The sequence below is a fragment of the Astatotilapia calliptera genome, chromosome 11, assembly GCF_900246225.1.
Source record: "Astatotilapia calliptera chromosome 11, fAstCal1.2, whole genome shotgun sequence".
Taxonomy (NCBI): domain Eukaryota; kingdom Metazoa; phylum Chordata; class Actinopteri; order Cichliformes; family Cichlidae; genus Astatotilapia; species Astatotilapia calliptera.
In genome coordinates this window covers 8,737,623-8,759,887 of record NC_039312.1, presented here as the reverse complement: position 1 = coordinate 8,759,887, position 22,265 = coordinate 8,737,623, and the positions used below count along the sequence as shown (strand labels likewise).

The 22,265-nt window shown below is 40.8% G+C and overlaps 2 protein-coding genes across 2 annotated transcripts in view; one reads left to right on the top strand and one right to left on the bottom strand.

Annotated features, from left to right (window-relative positions):
* Window positions 1-22,265, bottom strand: part of cdkal1 (CDK5 regulatory subunit associated protein 1-like 1) — a 255,607-nt gene that overhangs the window by 125,431 nt on the left and 107,911 nt on the right. The window lies entirely within an intron of this gene.
* On the top strand, window positions 14,135-16,069 carry LOC113031647 (zinc finger BED domain-containing protein 1-like). The gene is made up of 2 exons (XM_026183921.1): window positions 14,135-15,532; window positions 15,830-16,069. The coding sequence occupies exons 1-2, from the start codon at window positions 14,262-14,264 to the stop codon at window positions 16,035-16,037; spliced, it is 1,479 nt and encodes a 492-aa protein (XP_026039706.1). The 5' UTR covers window positions 14,135-14,261; the 3' UTR covers window positions 16,038-16,069.

Below are 22,265 nucleotides of genomic sequence, written 5' to 3'. Positions count from 1 at the left end.
GTGGCGACAGGCTGTCCAGTCAAGCAGAAACGCTCAACAACTTGTTTAGCCGAAGACCTGGAGTGACAGTGACTGTGGCTAGAGAGAGAAACGTGTCAGGACAGACAGAAACACACACAGGAGAGGAAAGCATACAAAATACCGTTACTCCACTATTGGAGTCAAGAAACACAAACTTCGTCTTAAACATACCGGTACTTTTTGCTATTAGCAAAAAGTGATCCAGTCTCTCTTTGGGGTTCAAACCAAAGAGGAAGAATCAGGAATACCACTTCCCTACATTGAATACACACTCCTCTTCATGCACACAGTTCCCAGTCTCTACTCACTGCACACCAGAAGGTCAACCTTCCCCCTTCTTCCTGTGACTTCAGCTGTGGCCAGTATTTCAGCACTTTTTAGTGCTGAAATACTGGAAATTTTTCTGAGATGTTAACTCTGAGGTTTACAGTAGGTCTAATCAGCACTAAAAGGGTATGAGCCGCTTTGTGAAGGCTTCGATAACGTCTTTTATACTCAGAGAGGGAAAAAATTTATGATAAGGAAAAAATCAGCTGTCACTGATGATTAGCATTTTTCACCATTTTTAGCAAAAAGACAAAACTTTACTGCTTTTTTTTCCCAAAATGACACCGATCTGCTGACTGCTTTTAATTATCCTACTGGATATTTTAATTGATTAATTTTATATGTAAATAAAACCTCTGTTTTTCTTGTTACTATGCAACATTTGATCGTTTTAAACTATTAGAGCTTCTTCTGAACTTTTTTTTTTTTTTTTAATGCTTTGGAGTCATGCATTTGGGTCTGAGTCATGAAAGCACAATAGCAATAACTCCATATGAAGCCATTTCACCTAAGTGAAGCAATATCCTCTTGATTAACACAAAGTTATGTGCTAAAATGTGCTTCTGTTTGGCAAGAGTAATGAGACCACAAGAACTACTGAGGCTAAATACTGCACTGCCACCAGAAGCAGGCAAAAATAAACACACAGATGCATGCTGAAGACATGTCCTGACATGTACAGAGCTTGTGTTTGTGTGTGTGCAACCCATGCAATTAAAAAAGCATTCTCTTTTCTTCCTTGCCAATGGAAACTGCTCTCACTGCAGGAAGTGATAGTGTATTCCATAAGATCAAACAATTTTAAGCGCTGCTGTCTTGTATTCCATCGTCTCCCCTTATCATTTTTCTTTTTAATGATTCATATCTCTTCTTGCCGTTATACATCACTGAAAGCTCTTCTCTTCTGTTCTTTTCACTTTTATCTTTATATCACTTTCTCCAGCAATTTGCTTACTCTTTTCAGCCACTTTAACTATTCAACAGCATCGCCTAATGTGCAGTCATTCCTGTCAAAATAGAGTCCCACACAAAAATCTTCTTTTAATATTATAATGCTCTAAAACGTTCAAATCCATATCATATGCCACAGTATTCATTCAGTATACCTATGCTGAATATATTATACCTCTACCTCACCAATCAAAAACTGACATTAACTGGAATAAAACAAGCATCAAGAAAGCTAATGTATAGTTAGTGCCCTGAGTCAAAGATCTAAGTAAATAAATAAGTATGTTTTGTAAAATGGAACTTCTTATCACTCAAAGAAATAATACAGCTTAACTAAAAGATGACTTTCGAAATGCCCCCTTTGTCTGTACTAACTAACATCACATGGTTTATGTTTGTTTGGCGGTGAACTACTCAAGTTCCATCATATTAAAGTCGAAAAATTCGTAACTCTTCTTCTTTTTTTAAACTCCCAGTGTCGGAAAGATAAATTATCACTGCTATTCTGTGCATCAGCAAACAGAAAAAAATGTTTGCACTACAACTGCTGTGGTTTAATGCTCAGGTTAAAGTAAATTATTGGTAATAGAAAGTCATGTAATCCATGATTTTATTTAAAAAAATAAACATTTTATAACGAATAGTGCAGAAGAATTCTTCAACCTTAGTCTTAAAAAAGAAGTCTGTTTTGCATCAAAAGAAAGCCTGCTTGGTTTAGTCATCAATGGCACCTCCCCACCCACTTCTATGATTTGCATACTGTGCACGAACATGCCATCTGATAACACCAAACATTAAATATTCACAACGAGCAGGCAAGAGCTCATTATTTGAGCAGCATATTGGTTGCAGGTTGGGTTGCCTTGAACCATCACAGGATTTAAGAAATAACCTAAAAAAAATTAACTAGAATACACTTCATTTTTAACTGTTTACAATTTAAAGCTCTTTGAATGACTTTGTGTTACCTTTCATTTTCGAACCTTAGTACAATAAGTGTGGTGAACAGACCTGTGCTTTTTGCCCCGAGTCAAATCTTACTGGTTCAACTGGCGTCTTGTTGCAGTTTGTTCGAACAAAGTAATTCCGATGGTGAGCAAAAGAACTGAATCAATGTCCTTTTTTAAACCTTTCTTTAAATACAAATGAAAACACTTGGGATTACGAGTCTCTTGCTAGCACATAGTCTAACATAAGCAAGTGAAATGCAGTGGTTGTTTTGACAGTGAAGTCTGATGACTCATCAACTAATTTAGTTCAGTTCAAATAAACTACAGGTATAAAAATGCCCTAAGAATTAGCTGGCTGTGTTATGTCCTGGTTCTACCACCATTTAAAGCATAAATTTGATGGTTTGTATCTAACTGTGTTGCCATAAAGCAGGGCTTTACGAACATGTAAAGCCACTGCCAGTACTGCTGGTAGGAATGTTGGTGACTCTTCATTGAACAGGAACGCTACAATTTAAATTTGATCAAGTGTTTTTGATGCTAAAATGACAGCTCAGACATAAACCTGAGGGATGAAGATTGAGTACAAGATGATGATCAAGTTTTCTGCCTTTTTCTATCTGCCAAACAATGACACATCCAACAGAAGATGCTTTGGAACAGTAAATGCGATGGAGTAAATATTTTTGAACTGCAGTGGGACAAGACAAAGGTTGTTTATCGAGGGGCAATGCCATGTACAACCTGAAGCACAAAGAGTTTGAGCTAAAACCGTTTGAGGGAACATTTCCTAGAGGACACATTCAGTAGTTTCCAGCATTTGCAAAATATTTCTGTGAGCAAGCTTCGGTTATGTTTGCGTAAGTATGTGCATCAGCTGTCTACCCTGTAGCCCCTTCATGTCACCCGACACCAGGAGCTCGTGGCTATAACAACGGGCAGACCACTATGTGAGAACTGCTTCCTGCAGGGGGTGTGAAGAGACCCCCTGATGGTATCAAAATATATTTTAGAGAAGGACAAACACAAACGTATGCACAAATACACAAAAACTACACTAAGTTATAAAAAATAAAATAAAATAAATTCCACTTAGAAGATGTGGGTGTACTTTTGTAGAATGACCGTACATGAGGACATGTTTGCCAAATAAAGGCACTTTTTAAACTTCTTTTGATTCCTAAAGAAAAAAAATGAATATGACACAAGTCTACACCAGTTTACTTATAAAACTATTCTTATTTTGCCTGATTTGAGCAGCTTGACAGTAGTAGTTAGATAAAATTAATAAGTGATTGAATGTATAAATATGTTTGTTATATGTGAGTCTGAAGCCATTAAATTTAACATAACAGCACTAAAACAGCTAAAATTGTAATTAATAAATTATATCACGAATCCACAACACAGCTTCATCCCAATATGGATCATTTAAAATTAATTTAAATTGAAGACTAAATAAACAAACTTCAGGGCTAACGTTTCTCTCTTGGTTTTTCCTCATTCCTTAAGCTAAATGGGAAAGAAATAAGTTGCTGATGATGTGTCTCTTTAGGAATAAAATGGGTTTTAGGCTTTTCATAAGCAATGTTAATACACACAAGTTAACACAGGTTGGAAATTAGGCAGTAAACTGATACCAATGAACAACAAGACTAAAAAACTAAAAAGGTTATAGTTGTCAAGTGAGAACACATTCTTAAAAATGTAAAAAGTTTTTTAAAAAAAAGAAAAAAAAGACTCTGAGACAAAGAAATGTACACAACAAATCGACAACGGGACACGAGGAAGACTGTGCCAGTGACTGATGAAGAGGGAAGATCAAAGAAGTTGTAATGACAGGGTGAGAGAGCAGAGTCGGTAAAGAAAAAGACGAGTAAACAGAGCCATTAGTGAGTGCGAAGTGATGGAACGATCCAGGCAGAAAAACAGCTGCACACATCATTTCTCTGTCTTTCACACGTAATGAGTTGCACTGATCACAAAACATGATGTGGGTTTCATGTTAATTACAGGTAAACTACCAATTAATTGTGATGTGTTAAGTGGATGGATGTGTGAAGTGTGTATGGAAAAAGATAGGAGGCCAATAACCTGCTTTGGTAACCAAAAACTTCTGTTTGCATGGAACACTTCTGCAGACAGACTGTTTATATTTTTTGTGGGCCATGGGGAGGAAAAAAAGCAGTGAAGTTAAAGCCTGAAGTTGGAGTCTGTCAGTCGCCTAATAGCTATAATGGGAAATAAGAGTAAAATGCATACATTTAACGTAAAGAATCTTTCCACATTTAAAAAAGTGTTGAATATGCTGAACTAAGCAGTTTAGCATATTTCAGCTTTTTGGTTTTACATCACTGAGAATCTCATCTGTGCTTTTTGCAGATGATGTGGTACTGTTGCGTTCATTGGGTGGCGGCCTCCAGCTCGTACTGCAGAGGTTCGCAAAGAGTGTGAAGCGGCAGAAATAAGGATCGGCACCTCCGAGCCTGAGGTCATATTCCTCAACTGGAAAAGTGAGTTTAAATATGTCAGGGTCTTGTCGATGAGTGAGGGGAGTGGGATACTGACAGACTGATTGGGTCTGTCGCTTTGAAGACGGAGCTTATCGTAAAAGTGAAGCTGTCGATTTACCGGTTGATGGACGTCCCTATCATCACCTATGGTTCTGAGCTTTGTGTTGTTACTGAAAAATGAGATCCTGGAATTTAGCATTTTTAGTTCTGTTCAGTCATTAAAGAGGGCCTACTCGTCCACATTAAAAGGACCCGGTAGAGCTTGTTTAGGCATTTGAGAAGGATGCCACCTGGGTGCTTACTGGGAGAGGTGTTCTGGGTATGTCCTATTTAGAGGAGGCCAAGAGGCAAACATAGGACATCCTAGAGCAGTGGTGTCCAAACCCAGGCCTAAAGGGCCAGTGTCCTGCAGGTTTTAGATGTGTCCTTGATCCATCACAGCTGATTCAAATGGCTAAATTACCTCCTCAACATGTCTTGAAGTTCTCCAGAGGCCTGGTAATGAACTAATCATTTGATTCAGGTGTGTAGACCCAGGGTAAGATCTAAAACCTGCAGGATACGGCCCTCGAGGCCTGGAGTTGGCCAAGCCTGTCCTAGAGAGATTACATCTCTTGGTTGGCCTGGAAACACCTCAGTGCTCTGCCGAACAAGCTGTGGATGTGGCTGGGGAGGTATGTCTGGGCTTTTCTGCTTAGGCTGCTGTCCCCATAAACCAGAAGCAGAGGTGGGTGGGTGGAAAAACCAAAGCACTTACAAGCTACAGAACCAGAAGTCTTCCCTGTTGACCTGGTGGAAACCGAAGTTCAAGTTTAAGGACCAGTAAATTTTCAATTTGATATCCTTTAAGGCAAAACACATTGCCTATTTAAAAAATTAATTAATTAATTAATTAAACTCAAAAACACAGGCCACAATCTGATAATGATGTATTTATTCACATATTTATTTTTGTGTACAGAACAGGAAGTCGTGGGTCCAATATCAGGTGGCTATGCTGGAAGCCCTAAATAACAGAGACCAAGTCAGGGGACTAGCTAATGATTTCCCAGACCTATGCTTGCTTTACTGTTGTGTTTTATAAAGACAGATGTTATATGACAAACTGTTCTTCAGTTTAATTATCATAAAGTAAGAAAAAGGGCTTCTCTCCACTTGAAAATTATAAACAATAAAGATGGAAGGGAAAGTGCTTATTGCGAATAAAAACACCCTAAATGAATCTGTTGCTGTGCTGCTATAAACAACTTCGTACTCAACTTTCACTCATCTTAAGCGCTCTTCCCACACAGAAATCCATCTGACACAAATATGCCACACGGTAAAAACTTTAAGCCCTCAGGATATCTAAAAGGCTTTTTGTTTTTTTGTGACACTCACAAAAAGCTTACAAAGGAACTGTGTAGATTAAACAGCCCAATTAATCTCAGATTCTTCTGCCTTTAAACCTCCGAGACAAGACTTCAAAGCAGACAAACTTGAGGACTTGAGCCACTTGCGGCTTTTCCTTTGTTTCGTTTTGCACTGGGACTATGGAAACAACCTTGTGGTTTTCACAGGCTTTCCAGTAACACTCGGCTGAAAAATGATTTTGTTTTTTCCCTTTAATTAAATCTCAGGTATGACACTAGGTAACAGGGCATGATCTGGACTCAACTGATCATGTAAATCAGTATCCACCATCATACATGACTGTTTTTCATAACTCCTTGTACCAGAACAGAGTGATGAAAGTATGAAAACAGCAGCAGAATAAGTAATAAATTAACTAAAGTCATGCTGTGATATGATGTAATTAAAAGCTAAGGCCAAAAAACCCCCAAAAAATTCAAACCAGTACTTTTTTGTTTTTTTGCCACCATTACAGAGCTTGACTAAACATGAAAGATCACAAGGGAAATGAAAAGATGATTGCCCCCCACCCCACCCCAAACACACTGCCACCACGAGGAAACAAAATAAGAAAACATGAAAATAACTTCTTTAAGCGGGAAATCATTCCGAATATTTATAAATGGTAAATGGCCTGTATTTATATAGCGCTTTACTAGTCCCTAAGGACCCCAAAAGCGCTTTACATATCCAGTCATCCATCCACCCATTCACACACACATTCACACACTGGTAATGGCAAGCTACATTGTAGCCACAGCCACCCTGGGGCGCACTGACAGAGGCGAGGCTGCCGGACACTGGCGCCACCGGGCCCTCTGACCACCACCAGTAGGCAACGGGTGAAGTGTCTTGCCCAAGGACACAACGACCGAGACTGTCCAAGCTGGGGCTCGAACCGGCAACCTTCCGATTACAAGGCGAACTCCCAACTCTTGAGCCACGATCGCTCATTTATAAGGCTACAATAACAAAGAAAGAGGGTGTCACGTAATTTGTTGTCTTTTGTGATTCACATGGACTAACAAGGAGGAAGTCGGCAAGTAAACAACATCAACAGTAGTGCGCTTAGCTGCTTGGGAAAGGGAACCCACACACATACAGAGAGAGAGGCACGGGCACATTTTTTTGGCGAGAAGGAACTAAAAGCCAAATGTGAGTCAGAGGACTTACAGCAGTTAAGACACAAGCTGACTCTCAGAGTGTGCGAGAGACAGTGTGGGCATGTGTGCAAAGCTCTACAGACAATAACAAGACCAGTGAAGCAAGCGCATGGTCTGCGTGCTTATCCAAGTGTCCTACTGCCACCTATTGATTGAGAAGGGAACTGCTCCCCCCCCCCCCCCACACAGTCCTCCACAGCAGTTAAATACAGTAGCACACGCTGACTTCAAAGTGACAGAGAGTAAAAAATTAATTAATAAAAGACAGATTGAGCTGAGGAGGCATGGAGGGAAGATAAAGTGACCTATGAGGAAAGAGACGTGAGAAAAAGGAAAAGGAAAAAATAACATGGACTCAAACAACTCTAGAATATAAATAATCTTGTATGAAAGTCTCATACAAGTGTAGCAACAATTGTTGCCAGATTAAATTATAATGTACATTTAGTAGTACAGAGAAGGATCATCAAGTGTAGTTTTTGCTTACTTTGTTGTGTTTTTTGTCAAAGTACGTTATGGTGAAGTGGAACAGGAAGAAGAGAGGTGTGCACACGAGTTCACAGAGTACAGAGCAGATGGTGTCTGCTGGACTTACACAATCGCACATACACACTTGTGCACACAGATACACAACACGCTGGTGACATAATAGCAGCGTGCCAGGTGTGTGGTTGGTGGCCTGCAGTGTGGCATTGACTGCGAGTTTTGTGTGTATGTGCCCTCTTTGTGTGAAATGGGCCCCCTATTCACTACTCTCTGCTGCCAGCTTGGCACTAAATCACAGGACAAGATGCTACACACACGCACGCACACACACACACACACACACACACACACACACACACACACACCACCCTCTGCTGTCTTTTTTGTCCAGACTAGGGAAAGAATTAAAAGAGGTCAAATAAGAATGCAGAGGCAACAACGCAAGTGAAGGACAACAGCAGTTTAGCTGCACCGGAAGAACAAAATGTCACAAAGATGTTTAATATGGTATCACAAGAGAGATTTAAAAAAAGAAAAAAGGAGAAAAGAACCAATCCCTCGCCTTCTTCTTTAGTTTCAGCAGCTTTCAACTCTTCTGGTGTGAGCGCACAGCAACACACTCCAATACACGCACAACACACTAACATGTCCGCGATAATGAGCAGTTTCATTTCGCACATACAAATCATGATGTAATTGGCTCTTCACTATCTTATTCTAATAATCAAAAAATAGATAAATAATCTTCTTTCATGGAATTTCTTTTACTGTTGGCCGTTACCGACACTGATATGAAAATCAGTTATTCATTTTTAAATCGATGGTTATTTTAGACACGTGAAACATGAACAGATTTGTTATAAGCTGTTACTTATGAGTCGTTATGAAGATGATGTGTCGACGGAGTTTGAAGAGAAACTTGTTTGTCTCTTTCGACAAGTTTGGGATTACTTGTTCGTGCTCTGCTCAGATCAGCCGGTTGGTTTATCTGCATCACTCCAAAGATGTGTTACCAACAGAGATGTCGCCTCTTGTGCAGTGGTTCCCAATCCCCGGGCCACGGACCGGTACTGGTCTGTGAGTTGTTTGCTACCAGACCGCGAGAGTTGAGGCTCAGGTGTGAAATTTATGGTTTTCAGGTTTTTATTTTTTCTCGTTTTTCTCGTTAACTCAGTTTCCTTCGGTCTTTCCCCAAATCTTCCTTTTTTGGGTACCAGTACTGATTTTATTTCTTGTATTTATCTGCTTAAAGGCCGCTCCGTGAAAATATTGTCGGACATAAACCGGCCCGTGGCACAAAATAGTTTGGGGACCGCTGCTCTTGTGGACAAACTATGCAACATCAACACTCATAACACGCTTTAAGAGTATTTCTCCCGGCTCCTCCTTGAGCTGCGTTCACGCTGGAAGTGATTTGCAACAACGTGACAACCAGGCAAGAAAATGAAGCAACTACCAATGAGAGGGAAGGATACTGGTGATTGACATAAAGGAGTAAATACATCAGAGGGTCACCTAGACAGCCAGAGCCTGGAATATCTGCAAGTGGCAAGCCGTCAGCTTCAAAGTGACATGTGGTGAACAAATTGCGCCCATCGAGTAAAGAGATTTACTTTCTTCATTTTCATTTATCGACTGTTATAAATTCAGATACCAATACATTAGGGGTGCAACGATACTCGTGTCGATACTGAACCGTTCGATACAATGCTTTCGGTTCGGTACGCATATGTACAGTGGGGCAAAAAAGTATTTAGTCAGCCACCGATTGTGCAAGTTCCCCCACTTAAAATGATGACAGAGGTCAGTAATTTGCACCAGAGGTACACTTCAACTGTGAGAGACAGAATGTGAAAAAAAAATCCATGAATCCACATGGTAGGATTTGTAAAGAATTTATTCGTAAATCAGGTTGGAAAATAAGTATTTGGTCACCTCAAACAAGGAAAATCTCTGGCTCTCACAGACCTGTAACGTCTTCTGTAAGAAGCTTTTCTGTCCCCCACTCGTCACCTGTATGAATGGCACCTGTTTGAACTCATCATCTGTATAAAAGACACCTGTCCACAGCCTCAAACAGTCAGACTCCAAACTCCGCCATGGCCAAGACCAAAGAGCTTTGGAAGGACACCAGGAAAAGTATTGTAGACCTGCACCAGACTGGGAAGAGTGAATCTACAATAGGCAAGCAGCTTGGTGTGAAAAAATCAACTGTGGGAGCAATCATCAGAAAATGGAAGACATACAAGACCACTGATAATCTCCCTCGATCTGGGGCTCCACGCAAGATCTCATCCCGTGGGGTCAAAATGATCATGAGAACGGTGAGCAAAGATCCCAGAACCACACGGGGGGACCTGGTGAATGACCTGCAGAGAGCTGGGACCAAAGTAACAAAGGTCACCATCAGTAACACACTACAACGGCAGGGAATCAAATCCCGCAGTGCCAGACGTGTTCCGCTGCTGAAGCCAGTGCATGTCCAGGCCCGTCTGAAGTTTGCCAGAGAGCACATGGATGATACAGCAGAGGATTGGGAGAATGTCATGTGGTCAGATGAAACCAAAGTAGAACTTTTTGGTATAAACTCAACTCGTCGTGTTTGGAGGAAGAAGAATACTGAGTTGCATCCCAAGAACACCATACCTACTGTGAAGCATGGGGGTGGAAACATCATGCTATGGGGCTGTTTTTCTGCCAAGGGGACAGGACGACTGATCCGTGTTAAGGACAGAATGAATGGGGCCATGTATCGTGAGATTTTGAGCCAAAACCTCCTTCCATCAGTGAGAACTTTGAAGATGAAACGAGGCTGGGTCTTCCAACATGACAATGATCCAAAACACACCGCCCGGGCAACAAAGGAGTGGCTCCGTAAGAAGCATTTGAAAGTCCTGGAGTGGCCTAGCCAGTCTCCAGACCTCAACCCCATAGAAAATCTGTGGCGGGAGTTGAAAGTCCGTGTTGCTCGGCGACAGCCCCAAAACATCACTGCTCTCGAGAAGATCTGCATGGAGGAATGGGCCAAAATACCAGCTACTGTGTGTGCAAACCTGGTAAAGACCTATAGTAAACGTTTGACCTCTGTTATTGCCAACAAAGGTTATGTTACAAAGTATTGAGTTGTATTTTTGTTATTGACCAAATACTTATTTTCCACCCTGATTTACGAATAAATTCTTTACAAATCCTACCATGTGGATTCATGGATTTTTTTTTCACATTCTGTCTCTCACAGTTGAAGTGTACCTCTGGTGCAAATTACTGACCTCTGTCATCATTTTAGGTGGGGGAACTTGCACAATCGGTGGCTGACTAAATACTTTTTTGCCCCACTGTATCAAACAATACAAAATTTTTAATTTATTTCATCAACTTCTGACGATGCTGTCTGTGTTGAGCGCTCAGTGAATCTGCGTTCAACTACTTCGCCTAGGCTGCACTGTCGAGTGCAGATCCACTGAGCGCAGCGCAAGCTAGCAAGACAGAAGCTAAGCTCGTTGAGAAATGGCAACTGCCTCAACGCTACCCGAAACTGAACCTCCCCCACCCTCATTCAGATCTGGCCTTTGGAACTATCTTGGTCTTCATGTGACATATGACCCTGAAGGTAAGCGCGTCATGAACAAAAGTAAAACAGTATGTTGGATGTGCCATGCAATGCTCAATTGGTGGGAACTAGTGCATTAGCACAGTTAGCTTGTTAACGTGTTGACGCCGTCCAGCCCCACGCACGGGGCGATCCGCGGTAGCTCATTAACGGAGATTTGCCGTGTTATGGCGTTAATGTCATTTTAACTAGATTAACGCTGACAGCACTAGTGGGAACACAACGAATATGACTGCACATTTACTCCCACAGCATCCTAGTGCAAAGACAAAAACAACAAGCACGCATGCTACAAACTTTACCCGAGTCATTTAGACAGCCGTTAGCACGTGATTATGGGGACCTGATATGTTTAATATGCTGCTGAGAATATAGCCCAGAAGAAGCGTATAGTATAGCTTTTATTTTGGAAAGAGACATTTCTCTGTAATAAACTCTCTTTTCCAAAGACGAGTGATTCCTCGATCAGATAGATTTATTTTATTTTATTATTTTGTTTTTTCAGCAACATTAAATTTAAAAACTGTACTTTTGAGTTAAAATAAATATTTATAATTTTAATAAATGACAAATTAAAAAAGCATGAACATTTTTTTGTATCGAAAAAATATCGAACCGTGACACCAAAGTATCGAACCGAACCATGAATTTTGTGTATCGTTGCACCCCTACAATACATGTGAAAGTAACTAATATAGGGGGATATAGATACACGGTCAGGCTCTATTAATTACACCAAAATGTTACACAGATTAATTGAATTGACATACTGAGGCTAACTATATTTTTAACAAGGATTAGACCACTTTTCTATCAAATACTTTTTGTCATCAACACAAAACAGCAGACAAATGTTAAGCATATTAAAACTGTTTGTTCTAAAGGAGTTGTTAGTTTGTCTTTTATTCGTGAAATCTGGTAAACAAACTCCTGATCTCCATGCAGAGGTAAAGATCTCCAATCAAAACCACAAATCTCACGAGGAGTCTCACACACTGCGTCATATGTACACTGAGAAGTATATAACAATGTCACAGAAGTGCAAAGGAGCTTTTCCTGATTTAGCCGGATTGATGAGTTTCCAATAGTTAAGCTCTCAGCATTTCCCCGTCTGCTGCACAGACCATTACATCGGATCTTTAAAAACTGTATTCCATACAGCTGAGATTTCCACGTCTGTGCTTTAATTTGCGTTTTGCTTCAGTTAAACATGCAAACAAACACCAAAACAGACCTGACAACCAATCAAATCGAGTAACTATTGTTATTAATTCTTCGTGTGTCGTTATCTGAGCTCTAGTGCATGTGTTCATGTGTGATTGCAGTCTTTAATCAGTTTGCTTGCTCCACAACACCCAGAGTATGAGAAACTGTTGCCAGAGCCTGAACGATTACTCAGTAAGAGCACACACAGAGGAACCTCCACATCTCAGTGAAAAATATCAGCAAGCTATCGGCCTGGTAGCGATTTAGAAAATCCATTTTTAGCTTCTGTGAGAGGGCTTTCTCTGTGAATAATGAATGCGAGTGCCTCCACACAGGAAATTTGTGTTACCGCTTGCATGCTCAGCAGTTTTCCACATGCTCTTTCTAATAGACGACTCTTTGGTGACTCAACTATGATCAATGCTCTCCCATCAATATTTCAGTCTTGCGGTTTGTTCACTTCCAGTGTGAGTTTTTATTTAATCTCCCTACCTCCCTCCCTACCATCTACATGTTTACAATTTACATTACATACCCATCTGTATCTATGCACATATTTTCATCCATTTTTGACCTTGTGAGTCTGTTAATTTATAGCTTTCTTTTGGTTTTCTCTGTAAAGCGTTGCACTCACAACTCCACAGCCTTTGCAAGAAATGTATTGAGCCAAGCAGCGGCGCAAAGGTGCAATTCAAACGCACAAAACTTTAGCTTGAACACCTGACTTAGAAGGACCGCTCACCCATAGAGGATCGTTCCTGGCAAACTTTGGCAGCCCTGTCTGTCCATGTGTCACATAGCTGCAGCGGCAGAGGTAAACATGAGCTGACACCTGTCACAGATGTTGGAGCTAGCCAACAACCTAGCCCACATATCTGCCCGTCTATCTGTGGCTATCTGTCATATGTCATCCAGCTGGAACCAAGGAACTAAGCAGTGCCATTTCTGCTAATATCTCTTTCAACGCTGATGCCAGGAGTCATGTGGGGGGAAAGCAGATGATATCTTTTTGTGGGTGTTATATAGTTCAATACTTTGCTTAGAATTTTACGGCCGTTGTTCAAGCCCTTCTAAAATGTGTAAAGCTTTTTCACCACCATACAACTCCAATATTACATATATACTTTCTGAACCTGAAAGAAAAAGAGCTTTTTTTTAAAAGTATGTATGCTATTGTGAAACCTCCTGATATTACAAGGAAAAAGTAAAATCCAAATGAATATTTTATTCCGTATTCTATTCAAATACAAAATAGCCCGAGGCATCCAGGCAGCAAACAGAAGCATCAGCAGACTGCCTTTCTAGTCGTTATTGACTCGAGACAGTCCAGAGCCTCTGCTACACTCACACCACAAGCCTTTGTGCTCAGATGTTTTGCTCAGACTAAATTGTTTTATTTCTTTTTTCTAAATTTGGTCGTTTGCGTCATTCCTGAAATTTGTCCACTATCAGAGTAGGGGTGGGTTTAAAAAATCGATTCATCGATTAAAATCGATTCTAACTGGAATAAAACGATATCGATTCATTAAATCCGGAAATCGATTTTTTTTTATACATATGTAGTTTGCCGCGTATGAAATTTGCAAGCGGTTAACATGAGGAAGTCACGCGAGAGTTAAGTGACCTGGACGCATGAACCATCATGGCTACTCCCGGGAATGTGCCACCGAGCCTAAAGGCAGATGTCTGGCAACACTTTGGATTTAAGAACTGTGAAGACAGTGAAGAGCCGGACAAAAGCAAAGCCGTATGTAAGATGTGCAAAATGGAGGTAAAGCACTGTGGAAATACCACAAATCTCAGAAATCATTTAACGAGGCATCATCCAGATATCCTGCTAGCAAAAACGGCCGACACCAAGCAACGCTCACTCGAAAAGGCATTTGCAGTGAAGTTTGAATCCACTTCTCCACGTGCCCAAAAAATAACCCAGTCTGTGGCAACTTTCATATGTAAAGATATACGTCCGTACAGCGTTGTTGAAAATGATGGCTTCCAAAACCTCATTAATACGCTAGAACCACGCTATGTTTTACCATCACGCAAACATTTGAGTGAAGTGGTAATCCCAAACATGTATGAAAAAGTGAAACACGATGTTACAGCCTCACTCAAGTCAGCAGAGAGAGTCGCTATAACCTGTGACAGCTGGACATCCAGAGCAACAGATAACTACCTGACTATCACCTCACACCATATCGACCAGGAGTGGAGACTCGTGTCTCATGTCTTACAGACAAGAACCACCGAAGCAAGCCACACAGCAGCTAATTTATCTGAAATTATGTTCAAAGCAATCGAAGAATGGGAGCTTACAAACAAAAATCCAGTCATCGTAACTGACAATGCTGCAAATATGGTGCGAGCTGTAGAAATAACGGGCTGGTTGCACATTGGTTGTTTTGCCCACACACTCAATTTAGCTTCACAAGCAGGACTGAAAGTTCCAGCTGTTGCTCAGCTGCTTGGCCGAGTGAGACGCATAGCATCCTTTTTTCATCGCAGCACTGTTGCAAGTCGCAAGCTTAAAGAGAAGCAAAAGATACTGAATCTACCTGCCCATAAGCTGGTGAATGATGGGGTGACCAGATGGAACAGCACATTGGAGATGCTGGAACGCTTCCTAGAGCAACAACCAGCAATCTCTGCAGCTCTACTCTCACCTGAAGTGAGGAGAAATGACAGTAATCTCTGTAGTCTTACAGAGGCTGACATAACTGATGGAGAAGATATAGTGAAAGCTCTGAAGCCGCTGAAAGCAGCCACACTGGTTATGTCTGAAGAAAAGTCCCCGACCCTTTCCATCATTGCACCTCTGCATGCACAGCTGCTGGAGAAGATGATCAGTGTCTCTCATGACTCCTCACTGATTAAAGACCTCAAGACTGCTGTATACGACAACTTGAAGTCAAGGTATGTTTATGAATTGTGTGTATATGCCATGAATGAGTGTAACTGTATGGATGCATGTATTACATGAAAATTCTTATTATAGTGAAAAAATCTATATATTATAAAAATGTTAGTTAAGCCCTCTTGTCTAGTAATAGGCCTTTTGATTTTATATCTATCTATCTATAGATGTTTATATATAAATTATGGAAACAAAGTCGTATATTAATGTTTCTGATCTTGCATGAGTGTATGTAACCATGCACATGTATATCCAACATAATAAACTGAGTTAAATGTGCAAAATCTCTTTTCAAGATATGTGGCCCTAAAGGACAAGCTCTACATTGCATCAGCATTAGATCCTCGCTTTAAGGCCCTGCCATTCTTGTCCAAAGAGACCTGTAACAACACATTCTCTCAGTTGGTGTTGGAAGCAGCAGGTTTGGAGAACGTGGACACAGCTATTGTGAGTTACAGAAACAAAAACAAAAAATTATTGGTTTTTTTGCACTACTCGAGTTAGAATATAAATAGTAATTTCTTTATTAATTAAGTTTTCATTTTTCTACAGCCACAGTCTGATGGTGACACATCTGAGGAAACTGTCCCTGACATCTCTCTTGGTGGTGTTGATGAAGTGGATTATGCCCCTCCAATTAAGAGGTCAAAGGACTCTGCATTAATTTTTCTCCTTGGGCCAGCCTACTCAACAAAAACCACAGCACCACAGAAAACACCAACTCAGAAGGCAAAGGAAGAAGTGAATCGATACAGGGGCGTTGAGCCTGTTGCACTTTCTGAGGATCCTTTGATCTGGTGGAGGGACCATGAAAGGGAGTATCCTCTCTTGGCTCTACAAGCAAAGCAGTATCTTTCCATACCTGGGACCAGTGTTCCTTCTGAACGAGTGTTTTCAACTGCTGGTGACATTGTTACCGCACAAAGGAGCTGCCTGACTCCACAACATGTAGACCAGCTTCTCTTCTTGCAGAAAAACCTTACAGTCTCAAAGAAGTGAGAGGGTAGTTATAAATAAGGCTAAATTGCATTAGTTTCACAGAGGTTTTACAATACTGTTCAATATGTTTTCATTTTTTGAAGTATTTTAAAAGGCAGTTTTTCATTTTCTGATCGGTCAGTTTCTGTCAGTTCACTTGTACATGCTGTGTTATACTGTGTGTCTCCAAAACACAATAGTGGATTTCAGAAAAGCTGTGTGAGACACTAACAGCAAAACTATTTCTCTGAGGTTTTACTGATGTTTACAAAAGATGTGTTCTATTTGCACTGGATCCCTGATCCACTTGAAATGTATGTATGAAAAAATATATATACTAATGTTAATTAAAAATTACATTATTTAACTGCTTTAGTATCTGTTCTTAATTTTGAAATTTATGTAATTCATTCACAAGGCTTAGAGGGTTCTTTTGACAGTACATATACAAGGTGAATTATCATAATTTTATATATATTATGGTTCATATAATAATATTTCGGACTGATTCAAAATCGAATCGAATCGAATTGAATCGAATCGTGGATCGAATCGATTCGGGACCTTGTGAATCGGAATCGAATCGATTCTAGAAATCAGTGACGATTCCCAGCCCTATATCAGAGTTTAGCGGGAACTGGTTACGTCTCTGAACTGATACACATGGATGAAAAGAACAATAACAAAGATGTCACATGCACAGCGCTGTCATACAGAAGTATGCACGAAGGCCACTAAAGTCAGCAGATAGTCTTTCATGTATAAGCTGATGTGCAAGGGCCATGCATATTTATGGGGATTAACATATTAATGCATAATCAGGAGTTGCAGAATTGTTATATGAGTGGCATTACTAAATAAGATATTTTAATTCAGGATGCCACTGGCTACTTAAAACTACACTTCCCAGCTTGTCTCTCAATCACTCAAGTATGGAAAGAAGACTTATCTTTTTTACTTAGACGGGGAAATGAGATAAAAGTCATGAGAATTCTGGCTTGCCTGTTCAGACTGAGAGACCTTAACATAACAGTCTCAGAATCAGGACTGGAAAGATCAGATCCCATTCTGTTTGGGCTTGGGAACTGTCTTTGTTTTTCTCTGAAAGACCAATCCCAAAGGATCATTAGTCAGAAATGAAAGAAGTTATTTCCGCTTGAAAACTTATGACCTCATAATAAAGGAATTAAAGTTGAGAATTTCACTCTGCTGCTCAGCATCACTATAAATGTCTGAAAGAAGGCTGAAAGTCTATATATAAATTTGATATAGCAGATAAATCTCTCTAAATTCTTCCTAAACAACCAAAAGTCATTCGTCATCCAACTTAAATAAACTTCCCTACTTATTTTCACATGAGCACAATGGCTCACATCAGAAATGGCACTAAGATCACACTCAAGCCACTAACTATATATTACAGCTCAATAAAATAAATTAAATCTCTCTATTCTATTTTATTCCTTTTTTAAAGCAATGCTAACACAAAACCGTCAATCTGATAGTATTATATTAGATAGGCAATACAGAAACAATTTCATTTCACACACTTTTGGCAAGATTAAAGAATATTCAAGAAGTTTTTAAGGATTTTCCAGCACAGGAACAAGCCCTTTTAGAATTTAGCGCATCAATCATTTGTACGTGGGAGAAAAGCACCAGCTGGTAGTTTTAGAAAAAAAAAGAAGAAATATTGGTGATAGGAGGTTTCATGTCGTGTGTTTTCATTATGCCAACACCAGCTAGAGCCAAAAATTCAAGCTGTGTTGTGATTGCTGAGACGCATGTCACACGCTAATGTAGTGTGTCATGTGGGAATGATAGCAGTGTGTCTGTATCTATGAAGCGTCACATCCTGTTTCAGACAAGGCCATTTCAAAAACACCCTACTGACAGACAAAAATGACAAGGCGTCTGCCGCAGTGGGGGTTGAGGAACGCAACAAAAATAGAGTTCTCTCTCTGCACGGCCCCGGCACCTCCCTGTCACACCGACTACTCGTCTCCCATCACACTTCTCAGGGGCAGAATATCTGCAGGTCTCAGAGCTTTAAGCTATGAAACGTCTTTCTTTCTGTACAATCACTGTTAAATGAGACTGTAAATGGGTTGTACACAAACTGTGACACGTGATATGATACTTCATGTAACACAGGGTGTCAAACTCAATTGCACAGGGGGCCAAAACTCAAGGCCCACTTTAGGTCGCGGGCCAAACAAGATAAACATTTATTGAACACACTAAAACAATGTTTTTTAAACATAAATATGAATAAAAACAGACAGGAATATTATTCCAGATTAAATAAACTTGAAAAAATAAACTTTGACAGGTGCAGTTCAGCAAAGTCTGCTGACTTGGTTCAACATTACTTGGCAACAGGGAAAGTGAGGCAAGTTGCACTGGTGCATTTGTGACAGCTTCACTTTTTTCACCGCACAGCACCGGCGCTCCATCTGTTGTAAGTCCAACAAGTTTGTCCCAGGGCAGTTTCATGTCGGTTACACTTTGACATACGTTTTAAAAAATGTCTTTTCCTGTCGTTGTCCCTTGTCTCTGTAAACATATATTCAGTCACCCACTGGTGCTGAAAGGCTCTGCTGTAAGAATCAACTTTTCTCTCCACCATTGTGAGCGGCTAGCTTAGCAATAACAGAAGTTTGACTTGATTGACGCGGGAATGTTCTCAGTTAGCCTAGCGTTCAGCAAGGAGGCTACAGCGCTGCATTATGGGATCTGTAGTTTGTATATTATTAGCGCCTCATATCGCCAGGCTACAGCGCTGCATTATGGGATCTGTAGTTTGTATATTATTAGCGCCTCATATCGCCAGGCCATGCATAACAATAATAGTATAACAATAATTTTATATTTTTATATATATATATATATACACACACATATTATTTGGCTCAGCAGAACTAAAATATATATCCTGCTGCTTTTACACACGCACTCACATAAGCTCAGCGATTCTCTGCGCGATCAACCTCTCACATGTTTAAGCTTGCTGCGGGAGATTTCACTTGTCATGTTTGCATAGTGAGCTAACGATTAATAAGACGATGTCAGAGGAATTGGTGCACAAATTATCATCACTCACAGATCAGTGCTGTCGCTCTCTATACACAGTTCGCACGATTGCAAAGTGAAAGCAAAAAAACAAGCGCAAATTCAAACGCGATTTCAATATGTCACATATTGACAGTGGCTCACCGATGCCAATGACATAATTACCCAGCTACATTTCTGAAAGAATGCAAAAGCATTGACATATATTTTTCCTACAATAGCCCGACGGGCAGGGCAGAGATAGATTTTGGTAGCCCGACTGAAAAAAAATCGCTAGCCCCAGGACGTCGGGCTAACGATATTGCAAGCCCTGTATCTGATTGAGGAATCACTCATCTTTGAAAAAGAGTTTATTACAGAGAAATGTCTCTTTCCAAAATAAAAGCTATACTATCCGCTTCTTCTGGGCTATATTCTCAGCAGCATAAGGAGAATTATGTGCTAACAGCTGTCTAAATGACTCGGCTAAAGTTAGTAGCATGCTTGCTTGTTTTTGTCTGCTTCCACTTGTCTTTGCACTAGGATGATGTCGGCGTAAATGTGCAGTCATATTCGTCGTGTTCCCACTAGTGATTTCAGGTTAATCTCGTTGAAATGACCATAACGCCACAACACGGCAAATCTCCGTTAACGAGCTACCGCCGATCGCCCCGTGCATGGGGCTAGACGGCCAACACGTTAACGAGCTAACTGCGCTAACACACTAGCTCCCACCCATGTAATTGAGCATTGCATGGCACATCCAACATACTGTTTTACTTTAGTCCATGACTCGCTTACCTTCAGGGTCATACGTCACATGAAAACCAAAATAATTCCAAACGCCAGATCTGAATGAGGGTGGGGGATGTCCATGTTGCAAGGAGAGCGTAACTTCTGTCTTGCTAGCTTGCCCTGCGCTCTTCCTTCTGACTATGCTGTCTGTGTTGAGCGCTCAGTGGATCTGCGCTCGACAGTGCAGCCTAGGCGGAGTAGTCGAACGCAGATTCACTGAGCGCTCAACACAGAGCGCTCAGTGAATCTGTGCCGAGTATAATCTGGAAGTCCCGAGGTCAAAATGGGAGATGCCCCCAAGGGTGGTGGAAAATGACCGAGCTAAGATCCTGTGGGACTTCCAGATACAGACGGACAAAATGGTGGTGGCTAACCAACCGGACATAGTGGTGGTAGACAAACAGAAGAAGATGGCCGTAGTGATCGATGTAGCGGTTCCGAATGACAGCAATATCAGGAAGAAGGAACACGAGAAGCTGGAGAAATACCAAGGGCTCAGAGAAGAGCTCGAGAGGATGTGGAGGGTGAAGGTAACGGTGGTCCCCGTGGTAATCGGAGCACTAGGTGCGGTGACTCCAGCAGATCCCGGGAACAACATTGGAGATCTCTGTCCAGAAGAGTGCAGTCCTGGGAACAGCTAAGATACTGCGCAGGACCCTCAAGCTCCCAGGCCTCTGGTAGAGGACCCGAGCTTGAAGGATAAACCGCCCGCAGGGGCGTGCTGGGTGTTTTTATATTATATATATATATATATATATATATATATATATATATATATATATATGTGTGTGTGTGTGTGTGTGTGTGTGTGTGTGTGTGTGTGTGTGTGTGTGTGTGTGTGTGTGTGTGTGTGTGTGTGCGAAATGCAATTGTAGAAAACAGATATCTAAAGATGTGTTTGTTAGGCACTGTTCTGTACACAATGCTCAAGTCAGTCTAAAAATGTCCTTATGTCAGTATGCCCTACATCATAAATGGCTTGAATCTTAAGTTTATTAATGACTATATATAGGTAGTCTTGGAAAGAACATTCTAGAGCACTCCATCCGTCTCCATTAAGACGTGTATTGCCCCTCTGTTAGTCTTCCTTGGTCTCTTGTGTTCTGGGGGCCTCTGGATGTCTGGAGTTTTGATCTCCTCCATACCTGCTTCATGCCCTGGAGGACGGGGCTGTGGCCCCCCCACACCCTCTAGCAGATCATTACATGAAGGAACCTTTTGAAAAAAAAAAAAAACAAGCGCGTCCATGCACAGGTGTACACACGGGTGATCACACCCACAAACTACACCCTTTTTGGCTCCTACCTCAAAGCACACTGTGTTCTGTTGATCTTATGTGCTGCACAATAATGTTTAATATTTAGTATTTACTGTCATATTCCCATATATCATTGTGATGTTGTTTATTCTATTACTCTTGTTCTCTTCTGCTTGTTTTCTTTTTTCTTTCTCAGCAGGTGATCCAGGTGATTGATATATGCATTTTTTTCCTTTTTTTTTTTCCTGCCCGTTCTGTTGGTTTTTGTTTTTTGCCCTTCTCCCCCGTCCCTCTTCTCAGCTGTTTCTCTTTCCCTCTTTCTTTCTCCCCCTCTTTCCCCCAGTCAAGTCTGTCCCGTATTCAGTAAGTGAAAATAAAATAAACAATAAAAGGTGAATCAAATGGACCATTACGGCAAGGCTGGGATGGTCAATTTGGTAAAGTAAATCCGTTGGGCATCTTTCTTTGCCTTTAGACAACAATTCTGATGGCAAAAGAGCCAAACGGGACAGGCAAAAGAGAGGGAAAAAAAAGACGTGTATTGTTTTTTTGGGTGGGGGGGGGATCCACACACTGGATCAGTTCAAACTACATGCTGACTGTCAGTTTTTAAATCTGCCCTTTATTGTCTAAGGCTATTGCCTGCGACC